We start from the raw sequence: 24,940 nt of genomic DNA, 5'->3' as shown, positions 1-24,940 counted from the left end.
AAATGTACATGAAACTTTTAAAACTATGCTTCAGTAATCAGCACTTCTATTCCTGTTTATTATACCATACAATTTGGGTTGGTTTTTTTTTTTTACCTTTATACTATGTTCTACTATTTAAGTAAACGTTCTCAGACAACTTCCACAGTTTTCCTTAGTATTATTATAAATTGTTTTATTTTAACTTGAGACTAATTTTCAGGCTTAAAAAACTGCTGGGATTTTGCTCATGATAGCACACTGACCTAACATATTTAAAAACAAACGACATCATTATTTTGTTGAGTCTGCCTACCCAAGAAATGTTATTCATTCTTTTTAGTCTCTTAGAAAAGTTACTTTAAGTATGGTTCATCTAAGTTCTTGATAAATTGGTCATCATATGTTGCCTGCTGTTACTATGAATGGGATTTAAAATAGTTAACATTTATTGAGCACTTATTTTATGCCAGGCACAGTGGTAAGCATATTTCATTATTTCATTAAATATCAATTCTATGCCTCATTTTACAGATGAGAGAACTGAGACACAAAAGATTAAATAATTTGCCAGAACGCCACACAGTTTGGAATGGAGATTTGAACCTGGCCGTCTGGCCCCAAGGACAGTGCCTTCCTTTAATACTCTGACTAGGTAACTTTTACTTTGTGTATTTTAAGGTATAAAAACAAAGAACTTGTTACTTCCAACAAGAATTTGCATTTGGGAAAGAACACATCGATTAAAACAATGGGAGTTCGTAACTATAACGTGCTCCACCTTCTAAGTATTCCATACCTTCCCATCAAGAATAGTCTCCCATGTTGCTCTTTTCTTGCTTATTGGACATTCTTCCATTTCCTGCATGGCTACTTCATATTCCCCATCTAAAAGCTGTAAGCGCCTGTTAGACAAACACATACACTTTAAAGTAACCTGTGTATTACTGTAAGTACACAAATCTACATCTTTAGATTTATACTAAAAAGCATTTATTAAATTTATAAACTAGCTTACATACCCAACAAGCTTTTGAAATATACCTACTCTCCACTCCTGACAAAAGCAATTTTAATGATTTGCACTAATAACTATTATTACTAGAGAATTATTTCATTATTGTAGCTACTCAGATATAAATTTAAACATTTAAAGTATAATACATGTCTCAAGTCTCAAAACTTGGTAAATTTTAAACATTAAGTATAAAGCATAAGTGTAAGCTTTATACTTTTAAAAAAAATAGGATAACAACAGTGTTACAATACTTGCCTTAGGGAACCACTAAGAATTATGCCTCTGTTATTTCTAACTATTGAAAATATTTGAACTAGAATTCTTCACTTTCATTCATCATGACCAATAAACTTGATGATTATGACTCTGATAACTACACGATCCTGGGGGCACCTGGCACATATAGGTGCTCAATAAACATTTCATGAATGGATGAATGAAATACCAACTGAAACAAATAATTAATGCCCATATTCACAGTGTAGTTTTAATGTGTGTGTACATGTATGTGTGTGTATGTAGAGTTTATATTTTTTTTCCATACCTTAATCACTGGTAACACTACTACCCTAAACACCATTCTTCAACCATGCTCAATAATTCATTGTATACAGCAACAATCTGGCTTCTATTCGTCAGTCTTGGGAAAATTCTGTTAGATGATAACAGCTAACATTTATTGAGTGCTTACTATGTGCCAGGCACTATTTTAAAGACTTAACGTTTCATTTAACCTTCCCAACTCCATAAAGTAGATTACTCTGCTTTTCAGAAGAGGAAACTGAGGCACCGAAAGATTAAGTAGCTTGCCTTAAGATGACACAGGAAATAGAGCTAGCAATTGAACCCAGGTAGTCTAAGTCTGATCTTAACACCAAATGATTTTGAGACTTAACAGTTTTTGTCTTTATGCTATGCTCCTTGTATTTATTCTTTGACAGTACATCAGCAAAGCTATTTAACTTAGTATTTTACAAAACTATTTTTATTTATTTGAATAGGTAATACATTCACATACTTCTAAACTGAAACGAAGCTTCCCTCATGCGTTTACATGGCTACAAAATATCCTATTTTATAGTTGCACATTTGATAGCTACAATCCAATTTACTCTCCTACCTGTAATGCATGAGGAGGCCCTTTTTTCCCACAGCCTCATCAACAGTGCTTTATCAGTTTTTTGATCTCTGCCAAACTGGTAAGTGAAAAAATGACATCTCAGTGTACTTTTATATTCAGATGTCTTATCTTTTAAATGTTTAAGAACCACATATATTGTTTTGTAAACATCTTTATCCTTTGCTCATTCTTCTATTGTGCTGTGAAACAGCCATACTCTATAGTATGAGTTGAAATTACTTTCCTCTTGTCATTTTTGACTTAGCTTGTGACAACCTCTTTGTTATCAGAGTAAGTTTTTAATTTTGCTATTTCATACTTTTTCTCTATGGCTTTTGAACTGTAGTCATTCTTTAAGGAGACTTTAACTTCTCTGAGATTATAAGAAGAATTTTTATACATCTAACTCCTCACATCTTGGTGTGTAAAGTACTTTTCCTCCATTAAAAGGGATCAAAACTCTTTGAGGTGGCCAATTCCAGAGCAGAAGTAGAGAGGGAAAATGTAAGCCTGAAATATCTTACTATTCAAAAAATAAGGAAAAACTAACAAAAAAATAAATAAAAGTAAAAAAGACATATAGGACCCTGTTGGGAGGGCCTCCTCCTGACTAAATTTGGGACAATTTGGACAATAAAATGAATGACCAATGGCTAGATTAAAACAGACGTACTAAAAATGGTATTTGCTACTGATTAAGAAAACATACTGATTAAAAAAATAAGTTGAGGGGAAGAATGCTCTTCTATGTCATTTAAAAAATGCCAGTAAACATGAAAGAAATAATAGAATGTTAATAGTTGGCAACTGTCCTAAGAATAATTTTTTCAGGCATGCCTGGGTGGCTCAGGTGGTTAAGCATCAACTCTTAATGTCAGCTTGGGTCATGACACCAAAGTCACAGGATCAAGCCCTGCCACTGGGCTCCACTCTGAGCATGGAACCTGCTTGGGATTCTCTCTCTCTCCCTTTGTCTTCTCCCCTGCTCACGCTCTCTCTCTACAACAAGCAAAATGAAAAAAAAAAATTCTTTTTTAAAGAATAATTTTTTCAAGAAAGAATCATCAATGGATGCTAAACTGTTGGGTTGTTGGGGAGAAAATGGACATTTACCCAGTTTCACATATTACCACAGAAATTACCTATTTAAAATTTTTTTTAATGTTTATTTTTTGAGGCGTGCACACACACACACACACACACACACACACACACACACACGTGGGGGAGGGGCGGGGGGGGGGGGCACACAGAATCTGAAGCAGGCTCCAGGCTCTGAGCTGTCAGCACAGAGCCCGATGTGGGGCTTGAACTCATAAACTGTGAGATCATGACCTGAGCCAAAGTCAGACGCTTAACTGACTGAGCCACCCAGATGCCCCGAGATTACTATTATTAATTAAAGGAAAAGGTACTATTACATTAGAGAAATACTATGAACACCACCTTAACCAAGTGACCAAACCTAATTTTACCTGTGCCTGTGATATACACAAAGAACACATCACCATTCAATGTTCCTGCCCAAAATGTTTAACCTGAATCTAATTATAAGGACATATCACAAAAGTCCAAACCGAGAGACGTTTTGCAAAACTACAGGCCTGTACTTTAAAAAGTATCACAGATAAACAACAAAAAGAGAAAGGACACAGGTGCATAAACAGAAAACAAACTAGTGGTTGCCAGAGGGGAGGGGTGTCGGGGATAAACAAAATAGGTGAAAGCAGGACTCCTGGGTGGATCAGTCAGTTAAGCGTCCAACTCTTGATTTCAGCTCAGGTCAAGATCTCATGGCGAGTGAGACTGAGCCCTGCATTGGGCTCTGTGCTGAGCCTGCCTGGGATTCTTTTTCTCTGCCCTTCTTCCACTTGCACACACATGTGTGCTCTCTCTCAAAATAAATAAATAAACAAACTTAAAAAAAAAAAAAAAGAAGAAGTGAAGGAGAGTAGGAGGTACAAACTTCCAGTTATAAAATAAATAAGTCACAGGGATGAGAACATCCTGTCTATGGTGACAGACGGTGACTACACTTATTGCAAACCCTGCAAAATGTACGGAATTGTCAAATCACTATGTTGGAATTACTAGCTGTATCCCCGAAAGGAGTATCATGTGTCACCTATACTTCAATGTACAACAACGTAATACGAATTATAATTAACAGTAGAAAGTGTAGCAAAGGCAGAAAGAACAGAAAAAAGAAAAAGGGTTGAAGAACTATCCCAAACTGAAGGAGACTGAATAGATATGGCAATTAACAACTAGCTCACAGATCACAACCCTTGACTGGGGGCGGGGTGGGAGAGGGGGAATAGCTATGAGGGGGGCATTATTGTGGTCAGCTGGGAAGAGTATTAAAATTCCTGAGTATGACAGGTGTATTGTGGTTATGAAGGAACCGTCCTTGTTTCCAGGAGATGCATACATACTTTAGGAGTGAGGAATGAAAGTAGAGTGTCACAAACTAACTTTCAAACGGTTAAGCACAAGAATAAAATACACATTCACAAATAAAGCAAAGGTAAAACGTTAACAACTGATGTTAACAGTGAAGGGTTATGTGGGTATTAATGATATTTATTGTTCAACTTTTTCACAGTTCAGAAATTTTCATAATGGGGCGCCTGGCTAGCTCAGTAGGGAAGAACATGCAATACTTGATCTCGAGGTCGCGAGTTCAAGTCCCACATAGGGTGTAGAGATTACTCAAAAATAAAATCATTACAAAAAAAAAAAGAAAGAAAGAAAATTTTCAATATAAGTGGGGGGAAAATTCTGTGTTTTCTTCTTGGTACTTTTATTTATTAAACAGAAAGCGGTATTTCAGGGGTGCCTCAATCGGTTGAGCATCTGACTTTGGCTCAGGTCATGATCTTATAGTTTGTGAATTCGAGCCCCACATCAGGCTCTGCTCTGCTGTCAGCGCAGAGCCCACTTCTGATACTCTGTGCCCCTCTCTCTCGGCCCTTCACTTGCTCACACGTGCACTCTCTCTCTTAAAAATAAACTTTAAAAAAAAGGCAGTATTTCATAAGTAAAAGGAATGTGTTAATACATATATAAGGTAGAAAGAATTTTAAAAGGCACGCACGCACACACACACACACACCCCCCGTGCTGCCTAAAATAGAACACTGACCAACACCAACAAAGCCCAGTGTGCTGCATCCTACTTGCTTCTCCCACAGACATAACTACTATCTCCTAGAACATTTGTTTCTGTTGTTTTCCATTTAAATCTCTAACTCACGGGGTGCCGGGCAGGCTCAGTGGGTTAAACATCCGACTTTGGCTCAGGTGATCTCATAGTTTGTGAGTTCAAGCCCCACATCAGGCTCTCTACTGTCAGCGCAGAGCTAGCTTCAGATCCTCTGTCTCCCTCTCTCCCTGCCTCTCCCCTGCACTCTCTCAAAAATAAACATTAAAAAATAAATCTTTAACTCGTAAGTTAAACTTCACAAAGACACTATATTGTTTTAATATTAAGTGATATATTCTAATAGTGATGTTAAGTGATTTATTCTAATACAGTAACCAGAACTTATGGCATTTTTCCTAACCATCTTTACTTTTCTATTAAAGGCCTCGTGACTTTCTTTACCTGGTGGCTAACAAGTGATTACATAAAGCAACAATCTAGTACTTTTTAAAGAGTAGGGAGAATGTACTAGTTGCTGTCCTTGGCTCTTTCTCCTATACCTGACTATTAGTGAACTGTGTTAACCACTAGCAAGCAGCCTGAAACAAGAACTCATGGCACATTACAGGTTCCATTCTCCAACTGGGTCAAAAAAGAATGCTACTGGTGGCTCAGTCGGTTAAGCGTCCGACTTGGGCTCAGGTCACGATCTCATGGTCTGGGAGTTCAAGCCCCTTGTTGAGCTCTGTGCTGACAGCTCAAAACCGGGAACCTGCTTCAGATTCTGTGTCTCCCTCTCTCTCTCTCTCTGCCCTGCCCCTGCTCAGTCTCTCTCAAAATAATAAAAATAAAATAAAAACATTAAAAAAAATGCTGCCTTTGTTTCCTAGATCTTCTTTCACTGGCACTAAGATGCTTCCCTCCCCAATGAAAACTGCAGAGATGATGACAAATCCAGGTCGTCTTTGCTACCCTGTGCCAAATACACATAGAGCTACATGATGACACACAGATCTCTTCCTTATCTCTACAGGAAATACATAGTGTCAAGATGCGCACATGGCCCACTTAATTCAGATTTCTGTTCAAATATTACCTTCTCCTAGAGGCTTTCTCTATAAAACAACCACTTAACACTTATCACTAAGTGACATTAGTTGATAGAATTTTGGGGGCAGTGGTGTCTGTTTTCTCCACTAGAAGTTAAGCTCCATGAAGGGAGAGATTTTTTCTTTCTTTTTTTTTCTTTTGCCTTTTCACTAACCTAGAACAGTGTCTGACAAAGGGACACTCAGAAAATACATGCCTAATACACAATCTTAACTGAGCCATTCCAGTAACAACTCGTCTGTGTTTATTGCTTGCTATGTGACAAAGAGAAAAATTCAGTATTTACACATTTTTTCATTTTTAAGAATAAAGAGAAATTTGGCAAAGAAATATCACACTATATTATGCTTGAGAATAAAAACATTCCAGAACATTATGGGAACCTCACTTGTCCATCAACATTACCTGTTTTTATCAAATACTGTCATTTGTGCAACAAATGTCTTTTCCCCATCTTCACGATTTCGTTTTCTTCTAGCTGGAAGTTCTTCATTGACATCTGTATTTCACAAACATTTCTCATGAATCACATATTCAAACAAAAATGTCATATTTATGGTATATGGTCCCTTATCCCAAATTACGTATAAATTACAATTAAGTTGTGATACAATATCCAGATTTACACTCTTCAATTTTATGTTTTACCATATGTGTATGTCCTTACTAGGCAAGGAGAAAAAAAATCCTCATTTATCATTATTTTTCAAGAACTTCAAAGGATACTTCAAGACTCAAAGATTATTTCTCCCAAGGTGCTTCTCCACTAAACTTCACATGTACCTCTATTATACCACTCATCATTTTGCTACAATTATTTATATCTCTGTACTCTTAGGTCAGTTTTTGTGACCTTTTGGAAGACAGAACTGGATGTTTTAATCTTTGTATCCTCAGCACCTATATTTTGGTTGAATGATTCCCTCAAAGGTAGATTCAGAACTGTTGGGAAGACAGAGGAATAGATATGTGATAAGCAAATACAGTAAAATCTTAATTACAGAATCTAAGCGGTGGGTAGTTAGATGTTCACTACATAAACTCTTTCAATGGCTGTGTATGTATGAAATTTTTCACAATAAAATTCTGGGGGGGGGGGGGATGAAATTCTGTTTGCTGAGAGACTAATTTGAAATACCAGTCTTCTCTATCCACTGTTTAATATAATTTTTTTTACTACATGAAATACGTTTTGTCATGGAACAATGAAAACTTTACAGATTAAATACCTTGTACAGCACAATAGCCAACAGTTTAAGATCCAGGGCAAGCTACCATAAGATTAATGATCTTATCAGACTGTAAAAGATTTGCAGATAAAGGCCATGCCTTTAGAATGCATGCAATTTACTTCTACTTCTTTCTTGGAAAAGTAAAGTTTAAAATAAATTAAAATTATTATAACAAAAATTACCAATATTTTCATTGGTTTCTCCATTAATCATTCCATTAAACTCTCTTCTTCCCGGACGAGTCACTCTAAATAGCAATGAGTAAGACTTCACCATATGGCTGTTACTAGGTTCAAATTCATTACTGGAAACTGCAAGGGACGGGAAATTTCCAGGTTTTGTTTGATTGAGATCAGGATTCAAAGGCACCTGCTTTTTACCTGTAGGAACTTGCCTTATTGGACAACTTACATCCTGCAAAGGCAAAGATTATGAAATTATACTTATTTATCCATATGCAATTATATGAGTTATAATAAAACTTCTAATCACAGATATAGGAAACATCATTACCAAATGGCATGCTGAAATTCTAACCATAGTTCTGAAAATTGTGATGAAACAAAAAAAAAATTTGGAATAACCATATACCAAATAACACAACTGAGGATTTCTCCAATCCAATGTGATAAAGATAATGATACAGTATATCCAATATTTAGCTGGTGGTCATCTGAAATACTTTTACCTTAGAAATATGGAATTAAAACCATGCTTAAAATGTTAAGCTCATATAAATTAATAATCTTTTCCCTTAAATCTTCTACTTTAACAAAATAATTGATGGGACCATTAGAAATGAGAAAATTATAATAACACCACTGTCAACTTTATGAAATAGTAAATCCGTATGTTTAAATGCTGCTTAATAAAAGCAATATTAATCATCTTATGAGTAATGTTCTATAATTATATAAGTGGAATCGCTTCTCGGCCTTTTGGCTGAGATCAAGTGTATAATTATATAAGTGGAGTTATACTGAAAAAAAATAATTGAAAACTGAGAAGATGTGGAAGACCTTTATAGCAAGTTAGCAGCTTCTTTTTGAAAATAGAACATGTTCTTATTATCTAAAAAAAAAATTCTACTCTACAAAAGAGTATAAAATGAGAAATATTTAAGTCCGCCCCACTTCCCCAGGTCCTACACTCCAAAGATAACATTAGCAGTTGGTTGTATATATCCTTCTAAGCAAATGTTTACATCTATTATTTTTTTGAAACACAAAAACGGCCACTATAGTTGTATTCACTTTTTTTTTTTTGCCTGAATATAACATATCTTGAAGAATTTTCACATCACTGTTTATCATGCATACCAGGATTGCACTGTCTATCACCTTAGTGTCTATCACCTTAGTGCACTCCATACAAGTGCTCTACTAGTGTTCAAGCCCTGTATCGCCTTACCATGATTTTGGAAGAACATCAGCAACAGGAACCTCTATACAGGTCATTCCTACTCTTAAAATACCCTAGCTCTTGAAGCTACCAGAAGTATAACTGTTGGCTTTAGTGGGTTGCCAAGGTAATTTAACCATCGTAACATGTGTTTCTATGATGAAATGATTTAATCTTACAAATAAAAATGTGAAGCAACAAATAAAAATTATCAGCAATGGCTGATAATACTGGCAACAAAATTTCTTTCCTGAGAGTAGTGTTACAAGAGGTAACTCTCTCAGCCCTTACTTAAATTTCAATTGGTTCAAATAGCTAAAAAAAAAAATTAGCTAAGAGACTGAAGTGGTAGAGCAGCAACTGAATTTATGTCCTAAGATGCTAAAAGATAGTTTCTTTCCTTCAGTGTCAAACTCCTATAGAAGAAAGTTTTATGCAGACATCTACAGCCAGTCCAGAAAAAAACATGAGTCTGCAAGGTTGGCAAAAGAGGCTATGAGTTTTATAATTCAGCATCGACATATTTAAAAGCTTTCAAGGTTTAAAAAGCACAATACATATGCACGAACATATTCAATTACAAAAATTATTCCACATAATCTACCAGTATCATTTTACATGTTACCTTTCTTTTTTTGTGGCAAACTTTCACAAGCAGGACTTCCAGGGTAACAGAATTTTGTTCATTTTCTGAGTTTTGTGATGGCTTATCTAAACAGAAAATCAATACTTTAAAATATTTTTTTGATATTTATATTTTTCTAAGTAATTTCCAACAAAAGACTTTCCAACTCATTTTCCTAAGTAATTTCCAACAAAAGACTTCCTATAATGAATACTTCTCAGAAGTTTACTCATTTTTCCCCCAAAATCATTTTCGAATTTGCAGCAAACTCTTTCAAAGCCTTCATAGTCATTTAAATAAACCTTTCACAATACAATTATAATTACCTTCCTACAATACTGTGATTTTCTTTTGATTCAAGTAAGATGCTCAATTACTTTAATACTAAAAATATTTACTTATTTGGCTATAAAGATAAGTAAAATTTATTTGGCTATAAAGATTTAACATTTACAGTAATAAGAGAATATAATACACTGTTAGTCAAAAATATTTTTTGACAAATACAGTTAAAGCTTCATGGCAGAAAACACGAATGAAATATTCAGGAGAGACAACCACACACAAAATTAACATTAAAAGGTTTTTTCCTTCTCCCAAAATCTATTACAAAAATTACTTAAAGATACACTTAAAATGAACTAGTTATTATTATATATGTTCATTTTGAATACACAGCGATATTAAACCAGAAAAGTTCTTTGATTTGACCAGGCCTTGTGACCAAAAGGATTAATAATGGATTTCTAAAACATTTAACAGTGTAAAAGTTACCTAAACAACTATAATATAATTTCACAAGAAAAATAGCTAGTTTTTTATCTTTTTCCCAGAATTTCTCTAAAGCCTACACAGGATAGCAAAAACTAGGATATTATTTACTACCTGGGTTTACAAATCTTAAGGATTTTAATTTAAAATCCTGTATTTTATATATATTCCCTGTATCAATTAATTAACAAAGGCTTTTGCAAATTGCGGTTCTAAGAGTACTTTTCTATAACATACTTGTCTTCGATCCTAAAGGCATTATTAATAGTTCAAACTAATCATTTATCATTGTTTCAATAATATATATAGAACTACCATAATAGATGAATCCACAAGACATAAAAAAACTTAATTTTTGTTCTGAGATTTTGGATAACTCTTTTTTTTACTTGAAAACATTCTTCTTATGTAGGGGTGTACATAAAATACGTTTGAATTAGTATCTTTGAAAGTTATATCCAGGATAAAAAACTTTAATACAGCAGAAAAAAAAAATCCAATGTTTAAAATGCAGTAACAAAAAACACTCTCCAAACAATACTAACTATGAAAATAGCACCCTAATATCTTTGTATATTCATTCTAACCAGTTTCAAGTAGTAATAGCTAACAAAAGTCTTCATTTAAAAACAAAAGGAAAAAATAAATAAATAAAAAATAAAAAACAAAAGGAAAAATAATCACATTTTAGGAATCTTAATGTTGCTTTTCTGTCTTGGTTTCTTAAAAAAAAAAAGTATAAATATAGCTTAATTAGACAAGAGAGGCAATATAGCTGCTTCTTCCCAACTTTCACTAATTTTCAAAAAGTGGCAAATTATTTTCTGGAAACAAAAGTATCAACAGAGTTTACTTTCTTATTTACTTCAGTAACATCAAGAAAAAATTAAAACTTTGAGTTTGAGCAATTTTGAACTTTACATATTTTTGTTATGTAGACAGGAAAAAAGTTTAATCAGACTACTATCCAGTTAATTTCAGCTAAGTAAAATTAATTCAACTTAAATATTAATCAAGTAACTTTAATTAGTAAATATTCAATTAATATCCATCACCAATTTCAGTTATGAATAACTTTACATGTTTTATGTACATCCCTGGGAACAAAGGGCTAACGAAACTATAAAATTCAAACTATAAGCTTCTGAAGTATTATGATCCATGTACTGTATTACTACTTTTCTTTTCAATTTTTTATTTTAGAGAGAATGTGAGCAGGGGAGATGGAAAGAGGGAGAGAAAGAATCTTAAGCAGGCTCCATGCTCAGTGTGGAGCCCAATACGGAGCCTGATCCCACAACACTTGGATCATGACCTGAGCTGACATCAAAAGTCAGAGGCTCAACCGCGTCACCCAGGTGCCCCCCAGAGTACCTTAAAAGTACCACAGAAAACCAATAAAATGAATGAGTAGAAAAAAGGACTCTACAAGATGATTATAAGTAATTTAGGAAAAAACATAAAAACGCTACTCAGTTTACTTATATATAAAAAAAATGGACCAGATCTAAGGTAAAGCTAGAATTAAAGTTACAGTAGCTGCTAATACAGATCTGACCAGATTTCAAACTTCTCATGTAAAAAAACCTGATAAGGGTTTCAAAGTGTTCTAATATATTATTATTAAACTTTGTTTCTTATTAAACAATACCAAGGATTACCAACTTGACATGTTTCTTGTAAAGATTTTATTCCATTACATGATAATTAAAGATGGATAAGCCAAGTGGCATTTTATCCATTTTGAAACCAAATGAAACTCTACCTAGCATACTTTAACTTCTTTTAATGAAGTGACATTTAAGACAATATACTTCTCTTTGTAAAATACCTAACATATTGATATATTCCACTGGTAGCAGTGGTTGCTTCTGTTGTTTTATTACTGTATTTTTTAAAAATTATAATGTGGGATGCCTGGGTGGCTCAGTTGGTTGAGTATCTGACTTCAGTTCAGGTCATGATCTCACAATTCATGAGTTCAAGCCCCACATAGGGCTGTCTTCTGTCAGTGCTCAGCCCACTTCGGATCCTCTGTCACGCTCTCTCTCTCTGCACCTCCCCTGCTCGTGCGCACTCTCTTTCTCAAGAACAAATAAAAAAAAATAGAGGATGCAATAACATCAACTAAAAATGTTTATGCAGAAAGGGTTCTACTCAGGAGACGCTTCACCTATTCCAGATTCTAAGACAGTTAAAGTTCAAAATACATTGGAAGTAAGAAATAACAAAATCTAAGAAACTTAATTATATGAAAAGATTTTCCCATTTTCTAGTTATGATCTCTGGAAAGATGATGGCTCTGAGATGGGTAAGACAATATTATATAGCCTTTTTTTTACAGCAATAGTTAGTGCCCTAAAAAGTACCATTTAGAGTGAAGAGGTGGAATTCCATCTATTTCTACATAAGCCAGATGCAGCTAACACTGACCTTCAAGAATGATCACACACAACACTAAATAATTTTAACAATTTCAAAATCTACTTAAAACTTGAATCAAGGGGCGCCTGGGTGGCGCAGTCGGTTAAGCGTCCGACTTCAGCCAGGTCATGATCTCGCGGTCCGGGAGTTCGAGCCCCGCGTCAGGCTCTGGGCTGATGGCTCAGAGCCTGGAGCCTGTTTCCGATTCTGTGTCTCCCTCTCTCTCTGCCCCTCCCCCATTCATGCTCTGTCTCTCTCTGTCCCAAAAATAAATAAACGTTGAAAAAAAAAAAAAATTAAAAAAAAAAAAAACTTAAATCAATAGCAGGAAAGCAATAAGGAAACCAGGCTATGAACAAGATCTTATGTATAAGGTCCACCTAAAAAAGCTCTTAAGCCAGTTTCATAAAATTTATTCCTGAGACAACCAACTTCTCAATTACCTCGGTGCTTTATTAAAATGCTTTATTAAAACTCTTAAGTTTTACCAAACGTTGGTATACCAAAGCTATATCCTACTAGATCTGAGTCTTTGGAGGTCCAGGTATACATATTTTAAACAAACTGTCAAAATATTTCTACAAACACTAAAATTTAAGAACCACTACTTTAAAAGTTTAAAGAGTGACAAGTTATATCTTCCACATCCCATCATTGACCACATAAAGCAGTAACCGAATTGTTGGAAAAATCAACTAAAGAGAAACTGAATTATCAGAATCGACATCTTTTCCATTAAATATAATTTTATAAATATTTTTTAGTGTTTATTTATTTTTGGAGAGAGAGAAGGGGGTGGGGCAGAAAGAGAGGGAGACACAGAATCCGAAGCAGGCTCGAGGCTCCAAGCTGTCAGCACAGAGCTCAACGTGGGGCTCGAAACCATGAACTGTACAATCATGACCTGAGCCCAAGTTGGATGCTTAACTGACTGACCCACTCAGGCACCCCTAATTTTAGAAATTGATACATACACGCGAAATAATTTTTTACATTCACAAAGGTGTTTTGATGTTAGAATGCCAATACATTTACTTTCAAGTACATACCATTTTTGTGGAAGAAACCAGTAAATGTAAGCTGTAGATGAGCTGACAAGCTAAAAAAACAAAAAAAAAAAATTTATCACTTTAACACTCTATAATAAAAATAGCCTAAACTTTAAAAATTAAGATTGAAATCAAATTAGTTACTTCAGGTAATCTACAAATAATATTTGACCTTCTTACTCTTAATTCTATGCAAGCCCACAACTTCACACAAGCCTATGAAAAACAAAACATAAAAATACACCATACAAAAATACCAAAGGAAGCAAAATTAATACAAAAACAGGGAGGGGGACAAAACATAAGAGACTCTTAAATACAGAGAACAAACAGAGGGTTGCTGGAGGGGCAAGGAGCTAATTGAGTAGGAGACATTAAGGAATCTACTCCTGAAATCATTGTTGCACTATATGCTAATTTGGATGTAAATTAAAAAATAAATTAAAAAAAAAATACCACAGGAATAAGGCAGAAAAGAAACAGATCAGCAAATACGTTACTGTAATTTAGTACCATCTACCTATAAAATGTGAACACATTTCTCTTCCCAGGCCTTAAAAAGAAAATTTTGATAAGGGTAGCTGAATCCATACAAAAATGCTTGAATATTTTCAAGCTGGGGAAATTCAATCTCCTAACAAATGATGCAGAACCATCATTTTCTTCTTCCATTAGGGGTGAAATATACAATTACAGATCTGTTATAGATTTGTAATTTATTGTTTCAACATGTCATTTTCACTGTTTGTTTTAGAAGCAATGGAAAAGGAAACATAAACTATACTGATCCTTTTGTTTTGAGAATCATCAACTGACATGGAAAAACTATGAAGATGAGACAGAATAAAAAGAAACATCCATAGGCTTTTGTAGTACCTTTAAACTGAAAAAGAGAGCAATCTATTAGTTGACCAGGAGCCATTCATAACTTTCTAGAATATGGTTTTTGTAGTGTGATACTGACAGATACCAGATTCTAGAGAACAGATGTTGGGGAAGGGAAGGAATATTGATTCCTTAATCAAAAAATTTACTAGTGTAAAAGACAGTAAGATCAATAAAGGGTATGGTTGTATGTTTTTTTTTTTAATGATGGTGACAATCTAGTCATTCTTATAATCAGGGAAGAGTTATGTAAAGACATTGAGGCAAAAGAGTTTTAAGGAGCAAGTAATGATTGAAAATGAGGTCATACTATAAAGAGATTAGCTGTGTAACTGTGCCCAGGATTCCTCTCTTTCTTAGAGAAGTAAGAGGAGAGTGATCCTTCAACAGAAAATGTGAGAATGTCTCTATCTTCTTACTGAGGTAAGCCATGAAACTGTATGCTAAAAAAACTACAGGGTGAGTGGTCTCAAAAGGCATTTCTAGAAGAGTACTAAGTATGCTAGGATACCAATAGAGGACAAAATGATTATGAAAGAGTAGAAATGTAAGGGTCCAAGCAGAGTTAGAAAGCATAAATATAAGGGGAAAACTAACAATAACAACTATAACTTAAGCATCAACAAAATATAAATGGGATAGAATAGGATCCTTGAAAACAGGTAAATAATGTATATTACTTTCTGACATGCATCAGATTTTAAAAGAAGGGGTGGGGAAGAAGAGGGCTGACTATAAAAGGGTCATGAGGGAATTTTTAGGAATCTTTATCATGATTGTGGTGGTTGCTACCTGACTGCATGCAGTTGTCAACACTCAGAACTATACACCAAAAAGACCGAATCTAACTACATATAACTCACATCCCCACCCAAAAAGTACATTAAGGAGACAAACTTGAAAGAGGCCCAAAGGGATTTTTCAAGATGATAGAAATGTTCTATCTTGGTTGTGGTTATGGTAATGCAAGTGTGTACATTTGTCAAAACTCTATACTCTTAAGGTGGGTGTATTTTATTGAATGGTAGTTATATCCAAAGCTGATTTTAAAAAGTGTATCTGGGGGCGCCTGGGTGGCTCAGTCGGTTGAGCGCCGACTTCGGCTCAGGTCACGATCTCGCGGTCCGTGAGTTCGAGCCCCGCATCGGGCCCCTGTGCTGACAGCTCAGAGCCCGGAGCCTGTTTCAGATTCTGTGTCTCCCTCTAGCTGACCCTCCCCCGTTCATGCTCTGTCTCTCTCTGTCTCAAAAATAAATAAACGTTAAAAAAAAAAAAAATTAAAAAAAAAAAAAAAAAAAAAAAAAAAAAAAAAAAAAAAAAAAGTGTATCTGTGGGGCGCCTGGGTGGTGCAGTCGGTTAAGCGTCCGACTTCAGCCAGGTCACGATCTCGCGGTCTGTGAGTTCGAGCGCCGTGTCAGGTTCTGGGCTGATGGCTCAGAGCCTGGAGCCTGTTTCCGATTCTGTGTCTCCCTCTCTCTCTGCCCCTCCCCCGTTCATGCTCTGTCTCTCTCTGTCCCCAAAATAAATAAACGTTGAAAAAAAAAAAATTAAAAAAAAAAAAAGTGTATCTGCCATCTACAAAATCTACATGTCATTTTACTAGAAGAAAACAAGCACTTTCCTATAAAAAAAAAAACAGTTTCATAAATGTCACCTTACAAAGCAGAATTACCGAAACTCCAAAGCATAACTGAAAGACAAAGAGGATTATTCTATAATTTCCACATGTTAGAAGATAATCCATTACAACCCATCTATCCTATTCTTTGTTGTTTGAGTTAAACCTACATCTCAAGGCCAGGTTAATTCTCTTAAAACACTATTCTGTATGTATCATTCCTTTCTCCAAATTTTCCAATGAGCCCCAACCGCCAAATCTTTTGTCTAATTGCTGTCTAGAATATGGCTCCCATTTCTTTTTATCTCCACTAAAGCCCTACAGAGGAAAATTAGATACAATGGTAAAACAGAGACAGAAAAATCCAAGTTTAAATTCTGGCTCAGTTATGAGCTGTGACCTAATATCTGTAAAATGAGGAAATGAGCTCTCTCAAAACTGTGAGGCTTGTATAAAATAATAAAGTATCCATCAAAGTACTCATCCTCTTCTACAATGGTCCCACCCCCAACCATCCCAGAGCTTAATTATCAGAGCTTAATCCCAAGTACTTTTATTTCCCACTTTTTTGTCATTGTTGTTTCACACACAATCTTTTTATTACATCAGTGTCCCTACCACCTAGCAATGCTTTTCATTAAGAATAGCGATGTCCTCCTAGAGTAATAGGGTTTTTTTTTAAACTAAAACTCGATGCCAAACATGAGGCTTGAACTCACAACCCCATGATCAGGAGTCGCATGCTCTACCAACTGAGCCAGTCAGGTGCCCCTAGAGTAACAGATTTTTAAGGCCAGGGATCATGACCATTATACTTCAGTGCTCTGCTTATAGTATTATTTACATTGTTTTATAGAATATGTGATTCTAAATTCCAATTCTGAAATGCCAGAAACATCTGACATTGATCTACCCCAGAAAATATTTTAAATTTGTGTTATTCAAAATGTGTTCTGCAAACTGAGGTCACAGGGGAAACTTGTTTTCATTCCACAACAAGAAACAGAGGAAACTTAAAAACTTTTACAGAAATCTAACATTGCCATAACATCTAAGCTTGTGATCTGTAAGTGTATTTACAAAGGTATCTATCTATGAAAGACTGAAAATTAAAGACAAACAAAAAGGTCCCTTACCACAGACAGATTGAGACAGTTTTAAATGGTACATTGTTGGGGGGGCGCCTGAGTGCCTCAGTCAGTTAAGGATCCGACTTTACCTAAGGCCATGATCTTGCGGCTCGGGGAGTTCAAACTCCACATCGGGCTCTGTGCTGACAGCTCAAAGCCTGGAGCCTGCCTCAGAATCTGTGACCCTGTCTCTCTGCCCTTCTCCCACTCATGCCCTGTCTCTCTCTGTCTCTCAAAAAATAAATAAATGCTAAAAAAAAAAAAATTTGTTTTTAAATAAATGGTACACCCTAGGGGCACCTGGGTGGCTCAGTCAGTTCAGCATCCGACTGTGGCTCAGATGATATCACGGTTCATAGGCTCAAACCCTGCATTGGACTCTATATTCACAGATTTGGATTCTATGTCTCCCTCTCTTTCTGCCCCTCCCCCACTTGCTCTCTCTCAAAAATAAATATCAAAAATTTTTAACGAAACATAAAAAATAACAAACGGTACACTGTGAGTTAAATAAGATACGAAGCACACATTCAGCTATCAGCCTAACATTGTTTCTTAAAAAAAAAAATTTTTTAATGTTTATTATTTTTGAGAGAGAGAGAGAGACAGAGAGCAAGCAGGGGAGGGGCAGAGAGAGAGGGAGACACAGAATCAGAAGCAGGCTCCAAGCTCCGAACTGCCAGCACAGAGCCTGACACAGAGCTTGAACCCACAGACCGTGAGATCGTGACCTGAGCTGAAGTCGCCTGGTGGTAACCGACTGAGCCACCCAGGTGTCCCATAACATTGTTTCTTTAAGAAAAAGAATTCCAGGGGTGCCTGGGTGGCTCAGTCTGTTAAGCATCTGACTCTTGATTTCGGCTCAGGTCATCATCTCAACAGTTTGTGGGTTTGAACCATGTGTTAGGCTTTGCGATAACAGCACTGAGCCTGCTTAGGATTCTCTCTCCCTCTCTCTCACTACCCCCCCCCCCCGCCTCAAAAATAAAATATAGACATTTTAGATAAACAAACGTTAAAAAAAAGAAAAAGAACACCAAGTTTCAATTAACCAACTTAAAAAATAACTTTGGGAATGTGATTTGCTATGCATAATTTCCCCTGTACCTCCCCCTTCTAAAAGTAAAAACTCTAATATATACCTGGAATAAAATGTAACAATGAGGCCTAGTTGCCCTCTTCCATAGCTGGCTTCATTCAAGGAAAAAGGGCAATTTTCTTTCCCTTCCTGATACTCTATTCCCCCTCTTTTTAAATTTTTTTCATGTTTATTTATTGTGAGAGCGCACACATGAGAGGGTGATGGGCAAAGAGAAGGGGAGAGAGAGAATCCCAAGCAGGTTCCATGCTGTCAGCAGAGCCCAACATGGGGCTCGAACTCCCTAATCATGAGATCATGACCTTAGCCGAAAGCAAGAGTCAGACCCTTAACCGACTGAGCCACGCAAGCGCCCCTACCCTCTTCCCTCTCTTGTGGCTACTATATCCACATCTTAATAGTTAAGAATGGAAAGCAAAGAAACATGTAGGACTGGTCAGGCCTATTTGGTTCCAGGCTGCACATGATCCTAACTTAATCAAGACAAGACACCGGTTCATCTTTGTGATGTGTTCCCTAGCTGTTTTTTTTTTTCCTTAACATTTATTTTTGAGAGAGAGCGAGAGCAAGCAGAGAAGGGGCAGAGAGAGACAGAGACACAGATCTGAAGCAGGCTCTGAGCTGTCAGCACAGAGCCCCAAGCAGGGCTCGAACTCATGGACCACAAGATCATGACCTAACCTGAAGTCAGATGCTCAACCAACTGAGCCACCCAGGCACCCTCCCTATCTGTATCTTCTGAGGAAGCAAGATATGGGGCAACAGCAAACTATATCAGGAATTTGAAATTTTGAGGTAAGATTCCAAGCATAAACATCTAACAATTCTAAAGCTGTCTACGGAATGAGTTTAAATAAATTTAAATTCATAAGGGATTAACATTTTGAGATGACGTTCATGTAGAAAACTCAAATTTTAAGAATGTGCCCTCTCAAAAAAACTAATAGCCAGATCTCACTGAAGGACCAAAGTTTTTATGGTGGAAAGAGACCAAGATTAGTGCCTCTAATTTGTACACATTAATCTGACAGTGGTAGACGTAAGGCTTCAATTCTAGAGTTATAGCTATATTACCTCAAAACAGGATAAGCTATTTCTGTTAGAAGTAGACACTTAACGTATTTAACGTATAATTTTTTATATATTTAATGCTATGATGTATAAAATTGAGGAACTGATGACTACATCAAGCCCATTATTCTGGAATCTAGCATATCTTCTGAGGTTTAGATACAGATGGGAACACTTTGTAATGAGAAGATAGAGTTGAATGAGGTGAGGGAGTCCATTACAAATAAATAAATCTCCTTTCAGAAGTACAGTAGACAAAACATAAAGGAATTATTGTAAACCCAAAGATTATAAAAGGAGAAACACCTTAAAATTGTTCTTAAACACTTAGATTTTAAGAATCAGATATGCTCAGTAGCAACCGATAAGACACCTTTAGGAATAGGTAAGTAAAAAGAAATCCATGGCTTATGTTCTGAAAGAGGAACAACTAAAACTTGAACATGAAAACATGCTGATTTGAAAACAACCTCAAAATTTATAGTCAATACAAGATTGTTTAAAGAAAACAGAAAGGGGAGAAACACCTAAGATCTTATTAATGGTGAAAAAGATGTACAACTGAGTTAAAGAAGCAGGCTGAAGTTTTAAAAATGCAGCTAAGCTAAAAAGGAGAAGGGTGGGGAAATGACATTAATTCAATACATCTATTTAAAGTAATCTATGGGTTTCTTGGGATAAAGACCAACATCCTCAAATAGCCTTCAAGCCTCTGCATTATCTGGCCCTGGCCATATGCTCTAGCTTTATCTAATACCACACTCCTTATTCTTTCTAGTTAGCTACTCTGGCCTCAAATGACATATATATAATATTCTCTTTATTTAGAATCACCCATCTCTTCACCCTCTCTCCCCATTTTATTCCTATATTCACCTTTCTTATATCTCAGCTCATTTTTTAAAGGAAGGCCTCCCTGATCATCACTATTCCCAAATCCAACATCTCAAACAAGAACTGGTTCTCCTACTCCATCCAGTTTCCCTATCTTTTTCTTTCCTAGCAATTATTTTTTTAATTGTAATTATTATATAATTATGCCTTTTTTCTCCATAACGGCAGGGCCTTCATCTGTTTTGTTCATCATCCTATCCCCTAGGACTAGTATAGAATTTTGGACCTGATACACCAAAAAAACTACAATCTCAGACAAATATAGATACAAACTTCATTATACAAAAGATGCTCAAAAAAGGAAGATTACTAACTCAAAAGCTTAGGTTGTAACAACAACAATAAAAAGCGATGAAAGGCAATTTATGTTATTGATCTACAAAAACACTGGCTTGAAAATATCCCTAGTAAAAGCTCAAGTTCTGGAATCTCTCTCTCTTTTTTTTTTTTTTTTTTTTTTTTTTTGAAAGAGCGAGCATGGTGTGCAAGCAGGGGAGGGGGAGAGGGAGACCAAGAATCTTAAGCAGGCTCCACACCCAGCATGGTTTGATCTCATGACCATGAGATCATGACCTGAGCTGAAATCAAGAGCTGGATGCTTAACTGACTGAGCCACCCAGGCGCCCCTAGTTCTGGTATCTTTTAAGGGGATTTCTTAAAAAACTAACAGTGGACCAGGAAGGGATAATGATTAAGGGAAAGAGAGAAAAGACATTTTGCTTCTCATCTGGCCCCAGGAAACACTTTTGGAAGCAACTCAAATTTGGAAATCTTTTCATGCTACCATTTAGCCAGTGGATATACACTTAGAAGTCAGAGGAGTTATGACTACAGAATTCCGAAACTGGTAGTACTAACAGCACAAAAGGCTCCTGGAATCGTGCCAGGATATATAACTAAAGAAAGACTAGAGACTTACTCCAATAAGCCACAGTGCTTGGTCAAAACCCAAAATAAATTAAAACTCATAATATACTGGAATGTCAAAATTAGAGCTGAAGATGACAGGATATAAGGAATTATTTCAGACATTCTAAAAAGACATATTTTAAATATACCCTATCACACTAAAAAAAAAGGCAAGGAGAAAGAGCAGGAAAAACTTGAGACTGTAGGTGCAACCACTATGAATTTCTAAAATTTGCTACTTGGTATGGAGTTTTCAGAAGTCATTCTTCAAAAAAAGAAACAATCTTCATAGATGGTAGGGCTTATTACTGAGTTTTAGGGTTATAAATGTCAATTCTGGTCTATTGCCATGAATTGACTGGCATGTTAAAGAAGTAAAAACCATAAAGTGTCCATGTTTTTCTTTCCTCTATCAGCTGCTTCCCCTAGTAAGTTTTGCCAATATCTGTAACTAGGTAAGACAACTGCAGATCTAGAATACAAAATAATAAAAGATCCTTGAACACTAGCTTCATTTTGCACAGATAATGCTGGGAATTTGGTTTGGTTTATGAGTTATTACAAATGTCATAAATAGGTCAGGCAGCTGATTGTTCTAACTTTTGGGCTCTGGGACTACAATATTTTTCATGTCATGATATTCCTCTGGAACTTTGGAGAATGAAATACATGGGATTTAGGAGTAGAAATGTAACTTGGGAAATGCTGAAAGAACATGAGTTCCAATGAAAGACTCCCAGACTACCACTACTGAACAAATCCAGGGTCCAACGAGACTGAATAAGATCTGTCTGAGATGGTACAGAATAAAAAATATAGATGGAAGAGAGATATGTTTTTATGTATGACTTAAGATTTTAACTTCTACTAATTAATGTCAAGGAAGAACAAAGATTCGTATTGTTCTCTTGTAGGAGAATTTGACCAAATTTTACAAAGTTTTACAGTGCTGGCATTACATATTTTGCTGTGTAAGGAACTTCTTACAATCCTATGTGTTACGTTCAGTGGAACAATAGGATTATGCCTAATTTTATTGTATTTTTTTTATTATTTATTTATTTATTTAAAAAAATTTTTTTTCAAACGTTTATTTATTTTTGGGACAGAGAGAGACAGAGCATGAACGGGCGAGGGGCAGAGAGAGAGGGAGACACAGAATCAGAAACAGGCTCCAGGCTCTGAGCCATCAGCCCAGAGCCCGACGCGGGGCTCGAACTCACGGACCGCGAGATCGTGACCTGGCTGAAGTCGGACGCTTAACCGACTGCGCCACCCAGGCGCCCCATTATTGTATTTTTTTTAAAGTTTGGACACCCTGATGCAGGGCCCAAACTCACACACCATGAGATCATGACCTGAGCCGAAACCAAGAGTCGGACGCTTAACCCACTGAGCCACCCAGGCACCCCAGGATTATGCCTAATTTTAGATGAGAAACACATTCAAATAATTTAATAATATAGAGCCTTAGGGTAATAAACTTAAAATGAAGCAATCTCCCAGTTCATTTTAGTGACTCTGTGAGTGACATTGAGACATTCATAAAGACTGGGGTGGGGGGTGTTGAAGCACTTAGCATAGTAACTCAACACCTCCAGGGCCTAAAGTGCCTTCCTGGGTATTAAGCATAGTCAGCTCCAACATACATAGGTCTGTAATTAAAAAAGAGAGAGAAAGAGGGGCACCTGGGTGGCTGAGTTGGTTAAACGTCTGACGTTAGCTCAGGTCATGATCTCATGGTTTGTGAGTTTGAGCCCCGCGTTGGGCTCTATGCTGACAGCCCAGAGGCTGGAGTCTGCTTTGTATTGTGTCTCCTTCTGTCTCTGTCCCTCCCCCACTCATACTCTGTCTCCCTCTCAAAAATAAACAAACATAAAAAGTTTTTTAAAAAGAGAAAGACGAAGAGGGGAGGAGGGAGAGGGATCTTGGGGGGGTTCAGATGGCTAATTCACTAGTCCTAGTTGGATACTAAAGACTAAAAAAGTTGTTTTTATCAGAATCACAGAAATTCTTACAAGCTCTGATGTTTCTGTGAGTTAAATATACCCCTGTTACAGTACTGCCCTAGCTACTGAACTCACTGCGTCAAAAGGAACAAAATTATTGGGTGATTATTCAGAGAGAACTGACCAGTATTACTGATCTCCCTCACAACACACATTCTAAGGGAAGCTCTGTAGTATTTATCAAAGCTAGTATCACAATGAGATAGTAGTAGGGTTTAGCAGTGATAAACATGGAACCTTGATGGGGAAGATGAAGAAAAGGGTCAAGTTTTCTTTTTGGTTTATTATTCTTTCTCACATAAACCCTGAAAGACCTGGAGAGCAAACTATTAAAATGTTCAGAAGAAGCAGGAAGCTCAGAGATCAGGGTTTGACTCTACAGCTTATACTTTAAATTAAAAAGACCCTGAGGATCCCAAGAGCTCTGTCTACGGTAGGTGACCAGACAAGGATCTGGAATAGAAATTCAAGCAAAAAAGTGTACATGTACTGAGAATATTCTCAGTCCTATGTTGTAAGGCACTCCTTGGGCAGTAAGAGATTAGGTAAAGAGTTGGGATCTCAGCTTCTAGAATAGACTATCACAGCTTATTCACAAGTCAAGACTGCCTAGATATGGAAATATAAATTACAGTTCAGTCCTACAAAAATGCAAGATATAAAATAAAAAATGTGATTTTACAATTCAAGTAACAAAAGAACCTAATTCAAAAGCCAAACTTAAAATATAAGCAACTACAAAAATGACATTTTACACCAGTTACTACAGATGAGAAATCATAAATGAAGCATCATTAAGTCAGTGTACATGCTATCTAAATCAATATGACTTAAAATTTTTTCAAGAGAAAAAAAATCTACTGTGGCAATTTTACCAGCTTCATTTCTTAAAAATCTAGTATTTTTAGTTCTGTATTCTCCCTGAAAGTAGTCAATAAATAAAAACGACCCAAGTTCCTGTGTCTCTTTAGAATAATACTCAAATTTCTTTAGTTTGACATATCAAGAGTAAATGGAAGCGCACTATCTAGCTTAGGCAGATATTAGGCTAGTCAGAACATTTAGGGATTAGTTCTGGGTATTACACTTGAAAACATACAATAGATTCTATCCAAAGGGTCAAGTTTCTGAAACTGTAATGTGATTAACATTATTTCAAGTATAAAATAAAGTTAGGAATATTCTGACTGAAAGATGTAAATATGGGGAAGGTCAAGATAGAAAGAGAGCCTCTCTCAGATTTGAAGACAATTACTGACAAGAAATGTGATGTGTAGCACCTGGCAGAGCATCTGGTATGTAGTAAGTATACCATAAATATGAGTCTCTATCCCTCCTTACATAAGGTGGCAGGACTAATACCAACTGCAGAAGTTATAGAAACTTGGAGTAAAAATGCAAGAAGCTGGTAACAGAGATAAACAATAATGAATACAACTGCCTTAGAAAAC

General features: G+C 36.0%; 1 protein-coding gene across 2 annotated transcripts in view; it reads right to left on the bottom strand.

Annotated features, from left to right (window-relative positions):
- The window catches only part of SUZ12 (SUZ12 polycomb repressive complex 2 subunit), a 46,786-nt gene that overhangs the window by 14,208 nt on the left and 7,638 nt on the right, over positions 1 to 24,940 (bottom strand). For both annotated transcript variants that reach the window (XM_047831700.1, XM_047831701.1), the window contains 5 exons: positions 13,875 to 13,924; positions 9,631 to 9,716; positions 7,787 to 8,018; positions 6,778 to 6,871; positions 779 to 884 (listed from right to left, as the gene is read on the bottom strand). In XM_047831700.1, the coding sequence (XP_047687656.1) occupies positions 779 to 884; positions 6,778 to 6,871; positions 7,787 to 8,018; positions 9,631 to 9,716; positions 13,875 to 13,924 (568 nt within the window). The remainder of the gene's footprint in view (positions 1 to 778; positions 885 to 6,777; positions 6,872 to 7,786; positions 8,019 to 9,630; positions 9,717 to 13,874; positions 13,925 to 24,940) is intronic.

Source organism: Prionailurus viverrinus, chromosome E1 (assembly GCF_022837055.1).
Source record: "Prionailurus viverrinus isolate Anna chromosome E1, UM_Priviv_1.0, whole genome shotgun sequence".
NCBI lineage: Eukaryota > Metazoa > Chordata > Mammalia > Carnivora > Felidae > Prionailurus > Prionailurus viverrinus.
This window is presented reverse-complemented; position numbering and strand designations above follow the sequence as displayed.